We start from the raw sequence: 23,892 nt of genomic DNA, 5'->3' as shown, positions 1-23,892 counted from the left end.
CCAGCACCATCCCTCCTGTTCGTTTTGTGGCTATAAAACTACAGCTACAGATGGATTTAGAAATAGGGATGGAACACCAGCTATTTGTGGAATCCGGAGGGGGAATAACAGCTGGTACAGCCACACCCTGAGATGAAGCATTTATCTGATCTGTTTAAATCTCAAATCCTTCCTTCTACCCAAGACTTTGCTACTGGGGCCTCTCCAGACTGGCATTTTTTTCCCACAGGTGTATTTGGCTGCATGTTCTTTTCACAGCAGTGTATTTATTCTTCTTTACTAGTTGTGCTGCGATGCCTCCCCAATGCTACCACACTATTGCTGTCTAGGAGGGCTACAGAGAAAGGAAAGTGTGTGTTTGCTGGTGGTGGGGGAAATAAACCAGAACATTGTGGTATAAAAAGTCATGGGATTTGAGCAAGGAGCTATAGGATATGCATTGACTGGAAAAGAAGCAGTGTGAAACAAACAAGCAAAAACCACCACAACAACAAACCACGCACCTTTGCTGGTGCCAACGGCATTAAAAGCAGGATTGTGTGTGACTGCCCTGATGGCATCAAGAGCACAGCAGGTCATGAATGTGCAACAAAAAGGATGTCTTGTTCCTCGAATCTTCATGAAAAATGCCCTTATTTCAAAAGGTATTTCAAATAGGGTATATCTAGGAAGGCTGGCAAAGGTTCCCTGCTAAAGTGATATTTGATCTTCATCTCAGTCTAAGTGTGAAACATTGCATCGGGTTAATACTTGCGTAAGCAAGATGATTTATTTCCGAGCCTTAGCTCCTCAAGTTCCTCCTGTAGTTTCTAATCGTCCACAACCACAAAGACCTTGAAAAAATATTGCTGACAACAAAACTCGGCGGGGGGGGGGGGGGAAGGATTTGACTCTTCCCAAGGACATAGAAACCAAAACTGCATGTTGATCCGTAGTGAAAAAACTCTTGAAATAAAACATGATGGCTTTAATGATGAGTTACAAAACTGATCTGCCTAAGGAGGCACAGAAGAGCAGCCAGGTGAGTCACTTGCTGCTCTTTAAAACCTCCAGGAGGTCGAATGCCAATCTGATAACCTTCCACTCTCTACAGCTGGAAATATGTTTATTAAGGATATTACCAATCACTGGGGGTTTTTTTAACTCTTCATTTAGAAGGTGTGAACTTTTCCTTTAATTAGAGAGGCCCGTTACATTAGAATTGTAGGATATCCTGCAATTCTGCTCCACTGGATCTTAAAAGAGATTGAGAATTACGACAAATATCTACGAGGCTCATCTCGGAAGTAGGGTTCCAGGAAGGTAAAATTAACAATAATCGGCATTAAAACCATGCAGTAACGGAAGGCACTTCAAAACCTTGTAGGCACATATTGAAATGGGGAGGGTGATGAGTGTGAAAGATTCCAATTTTTACGTTCCAAAGCAAAACAAACAAGAACAAAGGAGAAAAGGACAAATTGGAAAGCCTGGTTAAAAGCAGATCAACTGCAAAGCAAGCTGGTGTAGGTGGCTGCTGCATGACAAATTCTCTTTAATATAATTTAAAATGTCGTGTTAGAAAAGATATTTGGAGGCTTGTTGATAGGCAGTGGATTCTCTGGTGGTTGCACTTCTCCTGTAAAGGCAGTGAAACGATATTCCTGGTTCAGGTCTCTCTTCAGATTTGCTAGCTGCTGTTCTAGGTTTTCAGCCTGTGGCAGGAAACATAAAAAGCATGAACACTAGAGTTGTTATCACATTAACAAGGTTAGTGCCCAACTATTCATTTGTGTCTCAGGTAGCTATCTATTGCTGTACAGTGGACCCTCTGGATACGGATTAATCGTTCTGGGGGTCCGTACATACCCCAAAGTCCGCATCTAGAAGCACCGCTTCTGCACATGTGCATGGCACGATAGAGTGTTTCTGCCCATGCACGAAGCATGCAGAGCGCTTCTGCGCATGCGGCAAAACCCAGAAATATACACTTCTGGGTTTCCTGCGTTCGCAACCCGAAAGTTACGTTACCCAAAGGTAACATAACCTGAGGGTCCACTGTATTTGTGAAAGTGGATTCCAAAGCTAAATGGTTCCTACACTGGTCCCCAAAGCAAAGAACTGAATCCACAGCAACCTTTGGGCAACAAAGCTTCAAAGAAACCTTCTGCACAACTCAAAACTTTGCTGCCAATACCAATTTGAGAGGGGTAGCTGTATCAGTCTCTTGTAGCCAAAACAGCACGGGGTGTCTGGTGGCAGTATAAAGACAAATAAATTTATCAGGAATTATCTTTCTTGGGCTAGGGCTCACTTTGCCAGAAGCATGGAAATGTTAAGCTCATTTGCCAGAGAGCTGCAAAGAGGTCTGACTTAATCTACGTGAGTCTTCCAAAGCTCCTCTTGCTTCTTATACAGATCAAACTTACGGATGTTTACTTAGAAGTCCCACTTAGTTCAATGGGATTCACTCCCACAGAAATGTGCACATGACTGCAGCTTTATTAACCAACATAAAAAAATGTAAGATGCCCTAAGTTTTTGGCAGCACTTGAGCATAAATTTACCGGAACAAAAAAACTGTATTATCATGATATGTCAATTCAGATTTAAGCCCAAATCTGATTTGCTGCCAGATGACTAGCAAACCATAGTTTTGCATTGTATCTGAACTAGGGAAAGCATGTTTTGCAGAAACTGTATTTTATTTATAACCAGAACTGCAGAGCAAATTTTGAATGTGGTTTGCAATTTTGATTTGTAGTGTTATCTTGACAATATTGGTACTTCTAATCATGCCTTTTGCAAAAACTTCTGTGGCACACAACTGTCTCCAGTAAAAATCCGTACAGTGATACTTTATTGAATATGTATATCAGTTGTATGAGTTAGAATCATAAAACGGTAGAGTTGGAAGGGACCCTTGAGGGTCATCTAGTCTAACTCCCTGTAATGCAGGAAAATAAATAAATAAATAAATAAATAATAATGATAATAATAATTATTTATACCTCATCCATCTGGATGGGTTTCTCCAGCCACTCTGCGTGGCTCCCAACAGAATATTAATAACGATGATGATGATGATGATGATGATGATGATAAAGCGATAAAACATCAAACATTAAAAACTTCCCTAAACAGGGCTGCCTTCAGATGTCTTCTAAAAGTCAGGTAGTCTTAAGCATTCATGAGCAGATCTGGTAACAATAGGAAAGCTACGGTTTTGTTTCTGCTTGGGTACTATTTCTTGTTTCCACTTTTTTTTTTGTTTTATCTTACTCTGTGGACTTGTAATTTTGTCCTTTTTATTTTTCAATAAAGAATATAAAATGAGGATAGCCACAGTTTGCAGAAAAAAAACAAAAACAAATGGAGCAACAAAATGTAATTATGCAACCTACAATCTCATAGTCTTGTTTTGCTCTTTCCATATCTTCTTGAGGGATCCCTGTTAACTTTTTCCTTCTTTCTTTCATCATTTGTGTGTGCTGTCTGATGCGATTCTCCACTTCCATGCGTTTGGCTGCTCTGAAACAAACAGAGAAGAGTACATCAGGAATAACTTTCCGACAGTAAGAGCTGTTTGAAGTGGAGCGGTCTCTCTCGGGAGGTTGTGGACTCTCCTCCTTCCTTGGAGGTTTTTAAGCAGAGGTTGGATGGCCATCTGTCATGGATGCGTAGTTGAGATTCCTGCCTTGCAAGAGGTTGGACTAGATGACCCTTGCGGTTCCCTCCAACTCTGCAATCCTATGAATGTCTTCACCTCCATTTATGGATCTACTTAAAACATTTCATCAGCCCATTACTGTAATAGCATTTTTCAACAGATAACAAAACTTCAACAACGCTAAACTGTCTGAAAACCCAGAGATTATTTCAATCTGTACACAGTGGGGCAACTGGGGTGTGTGTGTGTGTGTGTGTGTGTGTGTGATGATGATGCCATTGTTTTAGAGAGCAAGCCACAGAAATATTGTCACATAGTTCCGACGCAGGAGGAGAAAAGGAGACTGAGCCCCGGCCACACGGAGGTTTAAATAGGTTTGAATAGGGTAAGCCATGCCCCCCCCAGTCGACCCGATTGATCATCTGTGGGGCATGACACAGCTGGGACTCCCAATGATGCGGGCAGCATCGCCATGCCCCCCACTGAACACAGGGAAAGCTCGTGGCCCGCCTGCAACTCTGCTCCCCTGGGAAGGGGAGCGGTCTTCTCATTGCTGGTATCAATTGCTTTGCTATCAGCTGCTGTTGAAGGAGAATAGCTTAAGCTGATTAAAGAAAAAGTGTCCGCCTGCTATCTTCAAGCTCTAAAAGCAATATTAAAAAGTTTTTCTACTCCCAGAAAACACCCAACAGACAACTGTGAGAAGCCTCAGAACACCAGAAAAATATCTGTGGTGACTGATGTTAGTATGTTGCAGCAAAAACAAGTATCATGGTATATGTGGTATAAACTTTTGTGGACTACACCTGCACCCGCACACAAACGCAGGGTATTAAGTTGTGGGCTTTTCTGTAAAGGATGGAGGAAAGTGGCCGCAAAATGTGAGGGCTAAAGTCTGAAACATTTCTACATAATGCAGGCTTAAAAGTAACTGGCATTACGGTTTTTAGGTTCCTCTCCCCGCCTCCCCGCTAACTTGAAAATGCTGAGCCTTTGACTGAATCTGCAGCTTTTCCTTTGTCCTCAATAAAAACAAAACATTGTAATCAGCTGTGCTGCCCTATTATGGAAGCCATATAATGTTGGCAATGTACAGTGGTACCTCGGGTTAATTACTTAATTCGTTCTGGAGGTCCGTTCTTAACCTGAAACTGTTCTTAACCTGAAGCACCACTTTAGCTAATGGGGCCTCCTGCTGCTGCGCCACAATTTCTGTTCTCATCCTGAAGCAAAGTTCTTAACCCAAGGTACTATTTCTGGGTATGTGAGTCTGTAACCTGAAGCGTATGTAACCTGAAGCGTATGTAACCCGAGGTACCACTGTAATGAATGTCTCCTCCCTGCCCATCCACCCTCTTCAGGCTTAACAACTTTAGATCTTTAAGAACTTTCAGATATTTCAGAATATCTTACACAGGATCAACACATTTCTTTCTTTCAGAATATGACAGGTGTTTCTAATTTAGTATGATATTTGGGTTCCCTATCTGGATGATGTTTTAGTACATTATGAAATAAAGATGTGAACGAGGAATCAAAACTGAAAACCAAGAGTAAGAATGCCTCGGGACCTTTTATTTAAAAAAAGGTAAAAATAGAGCTGGCTGATAATTGTTGATGAGAAGTCTGAAAGCAGGTGGGGCTGGAATGTGACAGAACTGCTATCCCGGTCCCCTAGTGAGAAAATATTTGCAGTGCATCCATTAGTACAAAAAGTAAATGCACCATGGGGGTTGAATGAGTACTTAATGGTTTAAAACAGGCCTGGGGCTACAGCATTGGCCTAGGGAGGATGTGCGGTGGTGGGGAAATACACTTTCTTTTGAAGATCGCATCTGTAACTAAAACATTACTCATCTGCATTCCATCTCACAGTAACTTTGGACCTAACACAGGAGCAGAAAGAGAGGAAGGAGGTGTGAGGGGTGTGTGATGCTTCAGATGCAGGGCTCCATTAATGGGGCATTCCCAGTTGTCCAGACCCCATACCGGGAACCTTGGGCCCTCTCTAGATGTTGCAGAAATACAACTCCCACAAGCCACAACAAGCACCGCCAGTGGCTGGGTTTGATGGGAACTACAGTTCAGCAACATGCAGAGAACATCTTTGTTCTCACCTTAGCTCGTCAGTCATTCTCATTAAGTTTAGGGTCATCTCCATTTGTTCATCTTGCTTGCTTGTTTCTTTCCAGTCTTCCGGCTTGTCGTGGTTCTTCATATTGTCTGTTGCGTAAGGTGCGTTTCGAGAAACCTAGAGGAAAGGCAACATATTATGGCATTAAAATGTCAGGGGGTGGGAGGAGAGGCTGCCAAAAGATTCAACATTGGACATGCCTGGGCTCCTGTGCTTTAAACTATGTCAGAGCAAGGAGAATTTCACCAGATGCAGCCTATCCCATTACTATTGAAGTTACATGATTAGGATATTTTTTTTAAAAAAGAGAAGTTTCACCTACTGAATTCCTTGTTCACCACAAGAGAAAGAGCAAGGGCCCAGCTCCGTACTGAATCCGGCAACTTCAAGTACTACTGAATCTATTCCCTCATCGCAACCTTTTGTTTGACTGTCTGTGGCCATTACTTCTGCCTCTGATCTCCTCCTACTGCAGCCTTCTATAAGAAAATTAACAAGAGCCCTGCAGGATCAAGCCAAATGCCCGTCTAGTACAGCATTCTGTTCTCACCGTAGCCAACCAGATGCCCGCAGCAGGACCTGAATGCTAGAACAACTTTCTGCATTTGCAGATCCCAGCGACTGGTATTCAGAGGCCTACTGCCTCCAGCAGTGGAGGTGGAGCATAGCCACTGTCGCTAGTAGCCACTGATAGATTTATCCCCACATGCATCTGTCTAAGCCAGGGGACAGCAAACTTTTTCAGCATGGGGCCAGTCCACTGTCCCTCAGACCTTGGGGGGGGGCAGACTATATTGGGGGGGGGGATGAACAAATTCCTATGCCCCACAAATAACTCAGAGATGCATTTTAAATAAAAGGACACATTCTACTCATGTAAAAACACACTGATTCCTGGGCTGTCCATGGGCTGGATTTAGAAGGCGATTGGGCCAGATCTGGGCCCCTTAGTTTGCTTACCCATGGTCTAATCCTCTTTTAAAGCCATCTAAGTTGGCTTTAAACTATGGAGCAAATTCCAGAGTTCAGCTATGTGCTGTGTGAAGCACTTTATTTGTCTGCCCTGAATCCTCCGACATTCTGCTTCGTTGGATTGCCCCCGGTTCTAGTATTATGCAAGAGGGAGAAGAAGAAAAAAACCTCCACTTTGTCCACACAGCGCCTAAAGCTGGGAGCCAGACCTTATAGGTAGCAGATAGACAGCAACTGTCGCAGCCGGTAACTGCTAGATGAAGCCCTGTTGGAGGTTAATCTCGCCACTTCTCACTCCGTGAGCAAAATTAGCCAGCACTTCAGGTAAAGGAGGAATGAATCACCGATACCTGTCCCCATTTCAGCCTGTGTGGTACAATGCACGATTTACCCCTAGGAGGCCTGGGTTCAAATACTCTCTCAGACATGAAGCTCAGTGGATGGCTTTGGGCCTCCCTCTGTCTACCAAACCTACCTCACAGGGTTGTTGTGAGGATAAAAGGAGGCTTATCTCCTTGGAGGAAGAAAAAGTATGGTGCTTAAACACACACACACACACACACCACTACCACTGCCTGCTTCATATGAAGATTTATTTCTCACCTTAATTAAAACAATATAGCACTATAGTAAATAATATAGTATATGTAATGAGCATGCTCCTACCATTGAGCCAAACCCACAGCATGATTTATTGTCCCTGGAAATCAACGCTGTATTAAAACATTTCTGAAACCGCAGTTTCTTAATAATGGAAGTGACTAAAAACTACTTAGTCTTTTATTGCAACTGGACTGATACAACAAGTGTTCTTGGGTAGGTGGGAAGGTTGTGGATTTGCATGCTCAGAAAGGGCATGTCAGTTTCATAGTCGCTGGATATGTCACTGGTGGTCAAAGGTGCTATTTCCCCCTTGCATTTCCCTCCAGTCCAAGTCAGAACTTTTGCACCTCCAGCCACACCTCACTCCTTTTAGAGAAGCCTGTTTCTGAACCAAAGGGCCAGTGGTAATGAGTGGACATTTGTGAACAGCCTGCGATCCCAAAACTGGGCCCTGTGGCACCCAGCCTTGACCCCAGCTTCCAAATTGTTGGTACTGCACAGTTTCTTCGGCAACTGTAGGACATGGTGCGCTTATGTGGGAGGCAATACAAAGGTGACTTGGCTGACATCCAGGATACGCAGCTGCAAAAAGATGGTGTTTCCCACTGGAATTTGCCCTAGGGTTGGTGTCACAATCAAGAGGCTTTGGTGAAGAACACTCTGCGTTCCACACTTTAATTGCCATTAACTGAGACAGGGGAAGCAGGGCCTCAGATAGAATATTCCTCTTTGATGGTGGGTGGCAGGTGAAGAGCCACGGGATCTGAATTTCCACCAGCTCTCATGAATCAGGGGACTTCATCAGACACATCTTAGGATGCTCAAAGCTTACGAAGTCCTATCCTATCATGTGGTGTACCTTTACCTGCAGTGAGTCACATACTCTATTGCAATTGAACTTGCCTAGTTAGTTATTCTGTCCAAGGGCAGGTTTTCATCTGTGAGTAAATCTTTATTTCTTCCCATACGTCCAGGGGGCATACCTGAACTGTGCAATCTCTGCCTCTTCTGATCTTAACGGTGACTGGAACACCATGGAGCTGAACACCACCTCAAAGCAATGCGAGGAGCCACAGGAAACTGACTGCCTCTTCTCTTACACAGCAGGCTGCTGCAAGTATTTAAGGAAGCCACTGAACCAAAAACCTAAACCCCCAAAGGGATCCTTCGCTCCCAAAAATAGCAAAAAAGGAAGAGGAAAACAGCTCTCTGTACACATCAACCAAATTACTAAAGGAAGAAAGAAACCACTGTCAGAATTACCGTATTTTTCCATCTATAAGACGCCCCCTATTTTGGGGGACTCAGATTGTCGCCAGTCCACCCTCGGGACTATCCATGTATAAGACCCCCCCTAATTTTTGACATTATTTTTTAGGGAAAAAACCCCTAGTCTTATAAACGGAAAAATACGGTACCTCTTCGACCTGTGATCAATTAGAGAGCAGGCTGCTCTCCTTGCGACAAGAAAAATGCTGCATATGCAGACATCCCCAATATTAGAGGAAAAGATGCCTCTCTACTACTCCTCATCACTCACCTAGGACTTTAATCTGACAAGTGCTTTACAGCCCTCATTGTGCTTTCCTTCACAACAGCTCCCTGAGGATTTCCCATTTTATAGACAAGGAAACAACAGAGGCTAAGGGACAGTGATGCCAACAGGAAGAGGACAAACCTAAATCTCCCAGAAGAAAACCCAGTTGTCTACTCAGTGGACTACATCTTGGCTTTTGAAATTAGCCAACACCAGAGATGAAAGATGAAAGCCATCTTGAAACAGGCTTGTTAAATAGTAAGCAGCCCAAAGTGGAGGTTTCCCTATATGGGGGAGATTTATCTCACTCTGTCCCCCTGGTAAAATGTCCCTTATGGCAACAGCCCTACTGTAGCTGCAATATGTAATGCAGATTTTTGGGATCAGTCCCTAGGGGAAGCAAAGAAGTCTGGAATACAAATAGGGCCACGTGGCTAACAAAAGGCACTTTGTTTATATTTGCTCATTTTGTCAGGCCTCCAATACAGTGGTACCTCGGGTTAAGTACTTAATTCGTTCTGGAGGTCCATTCTTAACCTGAAACTGTTCTTAACCTGAAGCACCACTTTAGCTAATGGGGCCTCCCGCCGCAGGAGCACGATTTCTGTTCTCATCCTGAAGCAAAGTTCTTAACCCGAGGTACTATTTCTGGGTTAGCGGAGTCTGTAACCTGAAGCGTCTGTAACCCGAGGTACCACTGTAATAGAAGCAGAACTTTCAGATTTGACCTTGACTCACAAAACCATTTCCAAAAAGAAGTCCTTGATCCTTCCCATTTGCCATAAAATAAATCACATTGCCTTTGAAAAACAGCCTAAAAGAATGTGCCAGTGACCTTCAATGTGAAAGCTTTTGATGAAACCCCAGCTATCTCAAGACCTTATCAGTTCTTGAAGACTTCTCAAAGAATCCAAGTTTGTTTATTTACAGAGAAATGTGCCGTGTGAAAGAGCTAGAATGAGCACATTTCAGTAAGTGAAAGCTTTAAAAACATACTGTCTTTTAAAAAAAAAGACTGTATTTTTTGTGCTTTATAATACTGGCATCTTGGCAAGGTCTTAATGACTTAATAAAGTGGAAAATGTTAAACCATCTTTTTTTGTTAAAAATGCAAACAGCTGTTAGTAAACAATGAGAACCTAGAGAATAAAAACATCCGTTTTTGTACTCTATATTAAAGCATTTGTCTTACATGAGATTAGAAAAAAAGCTTTTCCATTCAAAGAATGTGATTGTTAAACTACTCTGGGAATTGTAGCTCTCAGGGGAGTAAGAGGTCTCCTATTAACTCTCAGCACTCTTAATATATTACCATTCCCAGGATTCTTGGGGGGGGGGGGAGCCATGGTTGTTAAAATGGTATCATAGTGCTTTAAATGTACAGTGTAGATGCTGCCTCTAATGGAAACTCTGCTCCTATATTCCCAACCCATGACGCATCCTTCAGCCAGTGGTCTCCACTGACAGCAACAAGAAGTCCCAGTAATTCTGGGCTCCAAGATTCTTCCAAATCTAAGCAATACCAGCTTGAAGTTATTCTGCCAATATTATGAAAGTATTTCGTATGAAACTGCTGCACAATTAACAACTTTCCCCTCAGATATATTCTTTGAAACCAACATTGGTCTGAGCCACGTGCCAGGATAAACTGGGGCAATTGTTGGTAGACACTAGACAGTTTAGCATTCTGTTTGTTTGTTTGTTTGTTTGTTTGAGCTCCAGAGTTTAGCAGAATGAACTTTGTTACCCAATGCTCCCTGATCAGCATATTGCTGCAAGCTTATTCAGTAAGTACACAGCATTAGCAATGTTACACAGCCCTCTGCTGGGCGAAACTTGGGTCCACTTATGAAAGAAGCTGCCAAGCTGCTGTAGAAACTCTATTGTGCAAACTAGATTATGCAATTAGCTAAACCCTCTGGGTTTCCCATGTTGGCCCGTTTCACTGCAAGCCTGGGAAGTAATCTGGAAATCAAATCCCACATTAGCTGTAAAAATCGCTTGGTGACCACTGGCACTTTCTTAGTCTCCTGACAACTCAGATAGGTAAAGGTAAAGGACCCCTGGACGGTTAAGTCCAGTCAAAGGCGACTCTGAGGTTGCAGCACTCATCTCGCTTTCAGGCCAAGGGAGCCGGCGTTTGTCCACAGACAGTTTTCCGGGTCATGTGGCCAGCATGACTAAACCGCTACTGGTGCATGGAGGACCGCGACGAGTGCCAGAGCGCATGGAAATGCCGTTTACCTTCCCGCCAGAGTGGTATCTATTTATCTACTTGCATTGGCATGCTTTCAAACTGCTAGGTTGGCAGGAGCTGGGACAGAGCAACGGGAGCTCACCCCGTTGCGGGGATTCGAACTACCAACTTTCCAGTCAGCAAGCCCAAGAGGCTCAGTGGTTTAGACCACAGTGCCACCCACGTCCCTCCATACTCAGATAAATAAGTGGAGTCACACCACAAGCCTAGCTTCTGAGGTCACATGACTTCTTACTCCCCATCTCTATGTATCAAGCCTCAGAATTCCAGCTCCCATGGAAACTGTCAGGGAACTGCCATCAGCTCAGAGGCGAGAGGTGGAAGGGCAGTTGGGTTACAGGGAGCCTCCAAAGATTGTGAGAAGCAGCACTTCCTCCGTGGAGGAGGAAAGCCACGCCTCCAGTGGGGAAGGGGTGCAAGGCTTGGAGTATGCAAGGCAGAGACACAGTACCGAGCATGAACAAAGTGGGGGGGAGGCAGGTCCCCCTCTGCCCACGCCCTCTTTGTGCAGTCAGTTTACGCGCAGAGAGGGGAGGCGTAGGCTGGGGGTCAAAAGACTACTCTGCTGGGGAAAGTTTAAGGACCGCCCCCAGATTCTGCTGGCGAGTGAGCAGACATGGAATTGAGTCAATCTGCATTGTGAACATTTTGGATAGATAATAAAGCCTTGAAAAGACCAACGGGGAGTCTTGCCTGTTTGCTCTCGAGCAACCACGCCAGCACACATAACAGAAACCTAGAGGTCTGTGAATATAGCCTTCTCCATCTCAACACATGGATGCTGGAGGGCAGGATCAAGAAGCTGTGTGACCTTGGGTTAGAGTCAATAGTGTGCTCCTGCTGTCCCTTTGATTGTGTAGAGCCTCTTCATATTTAGCTCAGTGGGTAGAGCAAGAGATTCTTAATCTCAGGGTCTCAGGTTTGAACCCCATGTTAGGCAAAAGATTCCAGCATTGCAGGAGGTTGGTCCTCTCCAGCTCTGCAAATCTATGATTATTCACATAATTAATGTGTGAGGGGGACTTCTGTCTCCCAGCCTTAGTCCTTCCTGCTCCTCTGCTAAACGGGGATAATAACATTGACCTATCTTGCAGGGATATTGTCAGGATCACTAAGATAATACACAAAATGCTTTGCACAGTCAAAAAGCATTGAAAAAACTCAGTTGTAGAGTAAGTATTGCTGCATGTAACTATTACCGCATGACTGCTTTGGGTGTTTCCTCCTGCTCTTTATAGCAATTCATATAAATGAAACCTGAACGCTACTAATAAAGGAAGCAACACGTTAACCACCCTGCCACTTTCTCCACCCGCAAGAAGTAATGGTGATATGCTGAGCAGCACTTTCTCCCATGCTAGGTCAGAAACTCTAACTGTCTCATTGTGCAATCCCTTGAAAGACTACCCAGTGGACAAGATGACAGAAGTGGAATAAAGGAAATATGATCCTATTTGTTCCTCTGCTACTTGCATGGTGATTTGCATTGTCAGCCTGCAGGCTGGATAATGTGGCACTCGAGTGCCCTCTTGTGTTTCAGATGTGTCTTCATCCATGCCACAATGCATTTGTGTGTGTGCGTGTGTGTACATGTGTGCATACACTAAGCAAATGAGGCCAGTAAGAACAAAGATTCCAAATGCTGGCAGAATAAGCATTTGAGCTACCCGGAGCTTTCATTCAGGCACAGGTGATCAGAATAAAAGAGAAAGGATTTATGAGGGTATGAGTCAGTAGATATTAATCTGATGCAAAAGAAGGTTCTTCAAATAAAAAATAGCAGGCTTGAATGGGAGGGATGCTTGTATTACAAGCTTTTTAGTCAGCGTGGAAAGATCAGGTTAACCTACCCTCGCCCTGTCTCTGTTGCTGTTGAAGCCTTTAAAAGATGCACCAGAATATGATGGAGAGAATATGGTGAATGGAAGAGACCAAGTGCTATAGGCTTTAAGAAACTTGGTTACCATTTCCTGCATTTAGAATAGAATTGTAGAGTTGGAAGGGACCACAAGAGTCATCTACTCCAACCCCCTGCAATGCAGGGATCTTTTGCCCAAAGTGGGTCTTGAACCCACAACTCTGAGATTTCATGCTCTACTGACTGCTGATTAAGACCTGACTCCAATCAATATTTTTAAAAAAGCAAGTCTGACTTTTGACTTACATATTCTAAAATAACATCAACAATATCAGTTGCAATATAGTTTATTGATTGGTATTGCCTATTTTTTTTGAATGAAATTAAAATGTTACCATGTTAATATTCTCAACGTGAATTGCTTATTTGGATTGTGATGTTTCGAAATGAATTGGTAGTAAGACCATTGATGGAAACACTGGACAGCACTGATACTCATTTTTGTTGCTGTATTGCTTGCTCTGGTGCTGCGAGCTGCTTTTGGAAAAAGAATGGAAATACAGAAGGTGGAAGATTAAGCTTTCCAAGGGATAAGGATGGAAGGCCATGGTAACAGGAAATGGAACTGGAAGCATGGGGTGTGAGCAAATGCCTACATAACTCCTAACTAATAATGGGTATTGTCTTATGTTATAAATGCAGCAAAGAAATTCATGAGGAAGTTGTGAGGCTGGACTGAAGGAAGTTCAAGGCTGATTTTTATATTTAATAATAATTGGAAAACCTCTCTTGGACCTCTTGGATGAAAAGGATAAGAAATGAACGTGAGATGCCTAAACTGAACATTGGAAAAAAATCAACTAGCAAAGGAAGGAAGAACAGGACGCCATTCAGGACTGAACAATGGATTATTGTGAGGACGCTTGCAGTTACAACTGACAGGTACTTGGAAGCCACTTTTATTCTTCTCTTCTCTTTTGCCTTACTCTGTTATTATGCTTATTCCCTTGCTTTTACCCACCTCTTTTTTATCTTTCTCTATTCTTTTATTATTTCCTTTCACTTTGTATTCTTCTAGCTCTTTTCCCTTCTTTCTCTTCTCTTTTTTATTATTGTTTTCCGTTTAGAATAGTTTGCTTTTTATTGTATTGTGAAAAGCCTTAATAAAACTTATATATATCTACATCTATATATCCTACAATGACTGGCAGTAGCTCTCCAGAGTTTTGGGCAAGGGACATTCACAGTCCTGCTGGAGATGCTGGGGATTACAACTCTCTGAAAGATCAAGGAAAAGGGAGAGCCTGGAACATGGACTCTAATCACCGACTGCCAGGGACCTAAAGATTCTGACTTGAGAACAGCAGAAGAGCTGCTTCTGTGGGTTGGTTTTTTAACCTTTAGCCAGGGACATCTTCCCTCATACAACCAGAGAGGACAATGGAGTCCATGCCACACTACTGGTAAGGAAGGCCAGGAACGCTGAATAATAGCAGCAGGAGCTGTTGCTGTTACAAAAGCAAGATGGCGAGGGACCAGAGACAGCACAGGGAGGATGTGCTATTGCCACATACTGCGTTCTAATACACTCTGGATCCCCTATGTCCTCTGGTGTAACATGGCTCTCCTCCCCAGCATCTTTGCCACTTCTCTCAAGCCATCCTTCCTGGGTATACTCATAGATCTTTTCTCTTTGGACCTTTCGGTGCCCTTTTGTAGGATTTTCTTTTTTTAAAAAAAAGAAAAGAAAACCAATGTAAAAGAGCAGTCGTCAACGAGCTGCTCTAAAGGGGTTTCTTTAAAAACAATGCGGCTCTCTCTTGGGATCAGGATGACAGATTTTTCTCTCCTGGATTAATTGTCATATCCAGCCTACATTGGCTTTGACTTGGCAGAGGCAAAAACCTCAGGAGGCATCCATCAATTTTAACAATCCTATTTTAAACGAAAGCTCTTCTGCTTCAACGCCTCCAAACAGCTTGGGCAGTCGCAGTTTTTGAAAAGCTATGTGCCGAATGTTTCGACACCTACAACACACATGCCCCCCTCCCCCCGACTGAGCCATGATGCCATTGCCTAAGTGTTTACTTAAATTTGCACCTGCTTCCTCCAAAAGGCTGAGCAGCAATCGTTCTAGACAAAATCTCTACTGGAGAGAAGTTTGATGGCGGGGGTTCAATATGTAGGGGGCTGATCTTTGTAGGACCCTGCCTTGGTACCAAAGGCTGGAGCGGATAATCAAGTGGCAATTCATATCCCTGGAATCCTATTATTGCAAAGATGGTCTTGCGCTGCTCTCTGAATGCCAGCGAAGTGATTGGTCCATGTAGGAAATGCTGCAGAGTCAAGGATCTGATAAGGTACTCTGTACCCTACTCACATCAAATGTTTTGCACATCAGTAATCAAAGCATGGTTTCCTTAATAGCATGCCTGCATATAAATAATGGGATCCGCATGTTTGCCGTTTCACTGAAACTCACTGATTGTGCATTTACCCCTCACAGAGCTACAGTCCCCAGCACCCTTTAACATGCTATGGTTCCCAGGATTCTGTGAGGGGGAATCTATGTGCTTGAAATGTATGGTGTAATGTAAGAAGCAGCCCAATTGTGTTTGGAAGTCCTCCTCCTCCTCATTCTGCTGATAAAGTTCTCTCCTGATGGTATCACTGCTTATCAGATTAGATAGAACAGGTGCAGGTGTAATTTAAGGACAGAAATGGCACCCTGGTGCTAATTTCAGGAACCAGCCAGTGTTTTACCAACAATCCTTGGCACTTTGCCTGTGACCTAGATAGTTGCCCTCTGGTGGGACCAGAATCAACCTCATGTAATCCTGCACAGTATCTCTGGCTTTGGGTAGCAAAAAACTTTTTAACATGAGGCAGGGGACGAAAAGAATTTGGTGATGAGTAGGGACGCGGGTGGTGCTGTGGGTTAAACCACAGAGCCTAGGACTTGCCAATCGGAAGGTCGGCGGTTCAAATCCCCGCGATGGGGTGAGCTCCCGTTGCTCAGTCCCTGCTCCTGCCAACCTAGCAGTTCGAAAGCACGTCAAAGTGCAAGGAGATAAATAGGTACCGCTCCGGCTGGAAGGTAAACGGCGTTTCCGTGCACTGCTCTGGTTCGCCAGAAGCGGCTTAGTCATGCTGGCCACATGACCTGGAAGCTGTACGCCGGCTCCCTCGGCCAATAAAGTGAGATGAGCGCAGCAACCCCAGAGTCGGCCACAACTGGAGCTAACGGTCAGGGGTCCCCTTTCCCTTTCCCTTTCTAGGGCAGGAGTGGATGGTTCTATTCTACACTTGCCTAAAGTAAGAGGATGTTTTAACTGTAAAACATCTATGCATTCCCTAGCAGATAAAGCAGCCCCTTAGGGTGGGATTTCAAGACAACTGATGGAGTAACAAACAGTAAGCTGTCGGGGATGGGGTGACAACTGCACAGAAAATTGGAGCAGCTAGACCAAGGTTAGTTAGCATACCAGTGTCAGAGATGAGAATCAACTGCAGGTTTCTACAGTGTAGATGCTGTTACATACCTCAGTGTCTTCTTTATCAAAAGAGTACGATACGCTATTCTTCTCTTTCATCATCCTGCTCCGTCTCCTCCATTTCTGAAGCACTTCTTTATCTCTACCAAAAGAAATGAAATAAAATTCTATCAATCTCTCTCTCTCTCTCTGCAGATGTTGAAAGCAACATGTATGTGCTACAGAGGTGCTGAAAAGTTGCACTTGGAGATATATTCAGAGAGAAAGAACCGCATTTGATTCGTATGTATTAAGCTATAGATAACCTACTTTACATTCCATAGGTGTGATCTAGGTAGATGTTGGATCACAGCAAATTTAAAATGATCATGTCATTCAGACCAGCAGTATTCCCAAACAGACCCTCCATGCCATACTTAGGTTTAGAAAAACACACACACACACAAAACCTCTCATTGTATTTCTAAAAGGTGAAATGTGATGTTGGGGAAGAGTGGGAGCACCGTCTGTATCAGGTCCTCAGTCTGGCAATTCCTATCTGGAGTCTAAAACCTCCAGCAAAGGTATTTACCAGTCCTCCTACCTGAGATTGTTTTAGCTGGGAACTTTTTCAAAAGGAATGGGGCCTTGTAGCATTAATGTGAAGATGGCACTGAACGGTGACAGGAGATGGTCTGTGTCTTTGACAGTACCTTGCCAGTAAAAAAGCAATAAAATGGAAGATGCACAACTGCCTGAAGAGAAGCACTGGGTGGGTGTGGAGCATCTCTTTCCAGCTGCAGTTTTCCCCGTCCCTCCAAGTCTGCCCTCTCTCTGGACTATCAACCCAAGCTTGACTCATTTGGCTGGTGAGGGAGTGAAAATTGGTGGGTGTGGAAGAGTTTGGCACCTTCTTCCCACCTGCTGTTTCTGTTCTGGAGGAAATCTCGCCCTTCCCCATTGCTTGTAGGTTGCTTGTAGGGCTGCCGCCACCACAAGAAGCTCTGCCCAGAGTAAATGCGAGTTAGGATCATTGCAAAGGAACGCAAAGCATCAAAAAGCAGTGCAAAGCGCCTACAGATTCCTGTCTACAGGCAAACAATCTGCAATGGTTGTGCATTCTGTCAAGTAGGAAACAGCCGTGTGTGTGTTCAGAACAGCATGGCAATTTCTAAATAACTCGCTAATAATTCCAATAATAATACTTGCTTTCTCCGCTGTTCGATTAAAGCTTGTTTCTCCTTCATGTCCTTGAGCGCTGCCAATCGGCACTGCTCTACCTTCTTACTCTGAATGAGCACATCGTATGATGAAACTGCAGGGAACAGGGTCTTCTTGCCTCTTGCCAAAGTCCTTTAAATTTTACATTAAAGGTCAAACAAAACAATTTTTAACATCAATAGCTGAAAAGAAAGGGCACTATATATAGAAAATATCTATTTTATTTCCCAGACTATCCCAGCTTCATAAAAGATAGTCCCTTTAGTTCAGAATGCCTGGTTCTCCAGGAAGAACCTTCAACACAATAACACAACTGAATAGTATCCTTCACATTATAGAAGTGTAAGTCTCAGCATCATACATAGCTAGGGGTGTTAATGTTTGGTTGAGATGCCAAGAAGTCTAGTTTTGTTCCTTTGATTTTTCCTGAAAAAATGCAACGTGTCCAGTTCTTGTTATGATTTTGGTCACATCTGAGTTAGCTATACATGCAGCATAGGCATAAAAGCCATCAAAGTGATTTGAGCGTGACTTTTTATATAATTCAGGAGAGCAATGAGGAATTGCCAGGCTGTGGGCCAAATTAAGCACACCATTTGTGTGTCCCCATTTGGCTCATGAGGCCTGGTGACTTGATGCCATATATAATGTCAGATGTGGGGCAGGTAAAGATGTGGTTGGGCCAAAAAGGGGAGAGGGGGTTGCAGAGCTCTGTGTGGTGTGCTATGTACCTGACTTCGCAACTCCAATGATCAGGTGATCGTTAAACCTTGCAGATTGCTGTGCTGTGCAATGATCACCTGATCAACAGAACTTGTGAAACTCCACCCATCTGTCAAATTTGGCCCATGGGGGATTGAGGAGATAGTTACAGTAAACACACATAACAGCAACAAAACTAATTGCATTTAGAGACCATATGTTATTATTTTTACACTATATTAAGATATAGCTGCTCCTGCTGAATGATCAGTTGCACACTTACTGCAATGTATGCATGTATGTGGTGGAAGCACATACTCCTGCTCCCTTTGCCAAATGATGCTCTGATCCTGACACAACATTTTTTCTTTTAAAACTGTCCTATGCTTCCAAAGCAGGTTGCTGTTTGAAAAGCATGAATGGAAGCTTGCAATTTGTATGGTACTATCCTGGTCTATTTTTGAAATTCCTGGGAACTAATTGAAACCTAAAGAAGCGCTGCAAATTTCAAAGAGAGTGTACAGTCTGCCACCTTCTGGTTTTCTTCAGGAAAGGGGGAAAAATACAGGAACTGTGTTTGTGCCACACAACACACTACGCTAAGAATGTTATTCATTCTCCAGTGTTCCTCTGATATAGCTTGTGGGTTAAGTGCCGTTCCTGCAGTATAATCTGTCAACCATAACTCTGGATTGTTCAACATGTACTTTTGCTGTCTCCTCTGTCAAATGTGCCACAATTTATTTCTCACCTAAGGGAAAGGTAGGCAGCTGTTTAGCCCATCAAGCAATTTATAGCTCTGTGCAAGCTGAAGGGTAGCTAAGCTTGTATATTGGTTCTATGTCCTCAAGATCCTACAGTGTAGAATTATACTCTGAAACACAGGGTTGGCTTTTGAAGAATTATGCAAGAATGGTCTGAAAGGATGGCAGCATCTTCTCCTGGAACTTCTGAGCCTTATTTATTTGCATCTGAAATGTGGCATGCTTGAAGTTTGAAAATACAGAAAGCAAACAGCTAGCACAGCTGTCACAATAGCATAGGTGAAGGGAAACATTCAACAGTTTTAATTACGATTCAAGGATCTCTACAATGGTTTCATGTTTAAAAATTCAACATATTCTAATTCACATCACGCGGTAGACCAGTCTTTGCCATCCTGGTGCCCCCCAGATGATTTGGATTTCATCAGCTGGGAGGGCACTGGGCTGGTGAAGAAGACAAGAGTAGAAATATAAGAAGAAAAATGCTAAGTCATGTGCACTGTCTAGGATAATATTAACAAGGTTTCATTTCACAACTGTCAAACCTTCATTCATTCACCCAGGACATTTGTACAGCTGGCTGATTAATTAATCACATTTACCATGTGTTAAATTATAATAGTGATACTTATTTATTGGATTTCTTAGGCACCCTTCACTATAAGATCCCAGCACAGATTGCAACAGGATGGGTTATAAAAACAATACAATATTAAAATCAGTAAAAACAATTTATTGGTTATTTGTGCTAGTTTTGGATTCTAGTGCAGATAGATAGATACAAATTTTATTTTAGTTTTTGTACACTGCTTAGGGAATTTATAGAATGAGACAACCAGCAAATATAAATCATAATTTGATTTTTAGCCTGTTTTTCAATTCAGAAAAATCCCAAAGGTGGCTCACATAAAATAATAAAATATAATTACCTGTGGGCTCTTTCTATCCCTTCCAAAATTCTGATTCCCTCACCCACCTTATAAGGGGTTTTATGAAAGGCTCCGATTTCAGAGGGCTCTTGTGGGATATTAAATACGTAAATGCAACTTACTATTTACGTGGATTTTAATATGCAAAATATATTTTTCACCATAAGAAACTTAAAAGTAGAGCAAGTTGCACAATGCATTTTGTTACCTGCATGAAAACATGGATGATTTACGAGAGAGCTTCTCTTTAGTCTTTGGTCTTCTTAACGAAGGCATGGATTCATTGGGTACCATTTTGTTATCCAGGTACTCCTCTCTTTCATCTTGTATAAGTTCGTTTCTTAGCTTCTGAAACCGTACCATTTCCTCTTCATTAGGCCATCCGTCTGACAAATCCAAACTGGATTTCGTGAAGTCTGTCAAGTTTAACTTTTCAACAGGAGGAATTTCTATTGGAATCAAAAAGAGGTGAGTGTAGTAAACTCATTGGTGCAAGCAGTCATGAAGGGGAAATGGCAAAACAAGACCTGGTTCTTTTCTCTCTTTCTCGCTCCAGAATTAAGCATTAAAAGCAATGTGATTCTACTCTTGAAAGCCTGGCTTGCTTTTCTCTGTATCTTGAATAGGCAAATGTCATACCTGGGAAACAAAATACCTGGATGAAGAATAATGGATCTGAAATAATAGCTTGGCATTTCACCATTTTAACGTATGATGAGACCAATTATAGCACGTTCTTCTTGTATCCGATACAGTCATGGCAACAAATTTGCTACAAGGGGGTGAACACTAGTTTTAGACTTTGTCCTCATACTTTCTCTGAGCATTCCAAGAGAACCCTTCCTATCATCTGATGCACCGTCATTGTTGTAGGTTGCAAATCTAATCTGTTTTATCCAAGAGCTATAAAATTCAATATGACTTACTTCTGAGTAGCCATGGTTAGAACTGCACTGTTAAAGTAGGCAGATTATGTAGATTTTCTCTTAGGTTTTCCACAATGTTTGACTAGGAAAAACAGTTATGGCATGTATGTTGGGTATGGCGTGTATTTCCTACAGAGCTCTGGGAGGAAAAGTCCTTTAAGTCCTTAATGTGATTGCTGTATATAACTCAAGCTGGGAAATAGCATGCAGTTCAATCCTAGGCATGTTTATTTAGAAGGCAGTCCCATTATGTTCAATGGTCTCTCCCCCTATAATTATATTTAGGTTCACAGCCCAGGTTATAAACCATTGTCCCTGGAATGGCACCAAACAGTACAGGAAAAGCAACAAAAACCAATGCCATACCATACTGGTTTGGGATTGAGGGATGCCTCTTGCATTCCCTTCCAAATTCAAAGAGTTTGAAATTTTGAGAGTAGTTGATGAGCCTGAAACCTGCCAAGCTGGTTCCAGCTAAGCATGTTCTATTGCTAAGCAAACTAAGGTGAAATGTTTCCATAAGGGCTAGTTGTTAGGAAGGAGGGCTTTCTTTCCCCACTTCCCCCATCTCTGTGGAAGATGTTGTCATCATGGTGTTTGGGAAGAAGTTACAGGGTTAGGTTGAGAAGCTGAGAAGACACTGCTGAGTTGGGCTCTGAAGATTTGATAATATTATTGCTGTTCCCCATAAGGTTTTATGGAAGAGCAGGAAATTTTGGATTAACTGTAAAGAATGGTTTAATGCTGTGTCTCCACTTATGCTCAGCCAGTATGTTTATAAATAGATGCAATTATTACAAAATGTTATTAAGCCTCCACTGACCTCATTCACAAGAAGCCAAATTTGAGCACATGGTGCACACCTGAATCCTCACTGTTCAGGGTTTGGGGATGCATATTAACATTATTTTTTGTTCTGAATAGACAACAGTTCATAAGTACAGTATATCTTGACAGATCCTTCCACTTTTAAATCACCATTCAATATTTTATCTTTGGTTTAAGATGCAAGATTCAGGACAGGCTGAGTTTTCACACATTTACTAGAATTAATGAATTTATAGAGTGTTTGTTCTAGCAGAACAGAAATTTGGGCAACACTTTGATTGAAATATGAGGTAGAATTCTTTAAAATAAATGCTATATGAGATGGTGGACCCAGCATCAGGTGGGAGAATCTAAGGCTTCGTTCAGTCACTTAGTTCAGGAATCTACAGCAAATGAATGCAAATCAACCCAGAGGAATACTTCTGATGCAGCAATTCTAGCCCCATTTACCTGGGATCAAGCCCTACTTAATTCAATAGAACTTACTTCTTAGTAGGCTTGGTTAGGGTTACCAGTTAAGAAAGTGTACAAATATGAAGAACATCATAATGCCACAGCTGAGCTATGATCAGGCAAGCACATATAACCAAGCAACCAGTAGCCCTTGAACCTCAACAATGAATATCCAGTAAAATGGCTAAGGGGCCCAGCAGGAAAAATGGGAGCTATTCTGGAAGGTATAGGATGGGCAAAAGTGCAACAGCTCTCACCAGGGAGAGCTTCACGGGTTGGGAAGGAGTAGAAAGTTGAAAGAAGCCCTCAGATGTATAGAGACTTGTAGATTCCTGCAGTCATGTGCAGGTTGCCTTGGGGCTCCTGATGTTGCTGGCTCTTTCTACAATTCCTTCCCAATTCCTGGCGAAAACTTTGTGCCTTCTTTTTGAATGCTGACCACCCATGGTTTTCCCAGCATGCAAATGGCACTAGGATGTAGCAAAGCAGCTGCCCTTTATGGCATGGATTTAGATGAGCAAGACTGTAAAGCCTGTTGTTTTATTAAGATGCAAATTAAAAATGCACATGTAAATAATAAAGTTGCCATATCCTTCATTTACATGCTTAATGTGAGCAATACCGATGGAGTGTGCTTAGGGCTTAGCTGTACATGTAACACAGACTAGATTACCCTGCACAATTAATACAATGTAAATGCCAGAGAAAATATGTATCAGGTAAAAGGGCAACACACACAAATCCCAAAGTGACTGGCATATTAAATGCTCACAGGCCTGGGAAAGTCTCCAGACACATTCAACCTGTACTTGAAATCTCCCTGCTTATAAATGTCACCAAGCCTAGAAATATTTGTGCATGGAACAGAGAACCCCTTGAGGCTTGGTTTTTAATTTAATTGGCCTCCTGGGTAGAATACCAGATAATTTCTATTCATTTATGGCAATTTACTCACAAGCATTAATTGACTACACAGAGCTTTTTAAATATAAAAGGTTAAGAGGAGAAGAATCTGATCTAAACACGAACTTGTGGCATCAGTCCTTAAATACTTTGAGTATAGATTAGGAGAAGAGCCATGGTTCGATAACAGAGCCATAGCCATTCAGTGTAGACAATACTGAGCTAGATGGACCAATGATGTGACTCAGTACTAAGAAGCTTCCTAGGTTTTTAACCTGTGGCCCTCCAGAGGTGAACTACAGCTCCCATAATCCCTGACCATTGGCCATGATGGCTGGGTCTGATGGGAATCCAATACTATCTGGAGGGCCATGCCTTAAGTCTGTCCTCTATGCTGTTTCCCTGATCTTAATCCCTACAGATGCCGCTTTTAGCTTTGCGATGGGGTCTGGGGTAACATGTAGGTACCACAATACAAGAACAGCACAAATCATATATGCACCAAGGAAGGCAATTAGACAAGATCTAATGCATATTTTAATATATAATTTATTTTCTAGACACATGGCCATAACAAGCACTGATAAAACATACAATATTTTTCAGAAATATTTACAGTGATTTTGAAAACAAACATTGCATGTGTACAAATAGATTTCAGTTAGGATAAATATAAATACCAT

At 42.5% G+C, this 23,892-nt stretch overlaps 1 protein-coding gene across 11 annotated transcripts in view; it reads right to left on the bottom strand.

The window, feature by feature from the left end:
* Nucleotides 1-1,504: 1,504 nt before the first annotated feature.
* LRRC27 (leucine rich repeat containing 27) overlaps nucleotides 1,505-23,892 on the bottom strand; it is a 41,079-nt gene continuing 18,691 nt past the window's right edge. For 8 of the 11 annotated variants that reach the window (XM_083616992.1, XM_083616994.1, XM_083616987.1 and 5 more), the window contains 6 exons: nucleotides 20,308-20,548; nucleotides 17,693-17,836; nucleotides 16,553-16,646; nucleotides 5,767-5,900; nucleotides 3,384-3,510; nucleotides 1,505-1,694 (listed from right to left, as the gene is read on the bottom strand). In XM_083616992.1, the coding sequence (XP_083473118.1) occupies nucleotides 1,545-1,694; nucleotides 3,384-3,510; nucleotides 5,767-5,900; nucleotides 16,553-16,646; nucleotides 17,693-17,836; nucleotides 20,308-20,548 (890 nt within the window). In that variant the 3' untranslated portion in view covers nucleotides 1,505-1,544. The remainder of the gene's footprint in view (nucleotides 1,695-3,383; nucleotides 3,511-5,766; nucleotides 5,901-16,552; nucleotides 16,647-17,692; nucleotides 17,837-20,307; nucleotides 20,549-23,892) is intronic. The other 3 variants (XM_083616996.1, XM_083616989.1, XM_083616997.1) reach the window with 1 other exon arrangement.

Source organism: Podarcis filfolensis, assembly GCF_964270895.1.
Source record: "Podarcis filfolensis genome assembly, chromosome: 5".
NCBI classification, from domain to species: domain Eukaryota; kingdom Metazoa; phylum Chordata; class Lepidosauria; order Squamata; family Lacertidae; genus Podarcis; species Podarcis filfolensis.
Note: the sequence above shows the minus strand (reverse complement) of the source record. Positions and strands in the feature narration are given on the sequence as shown.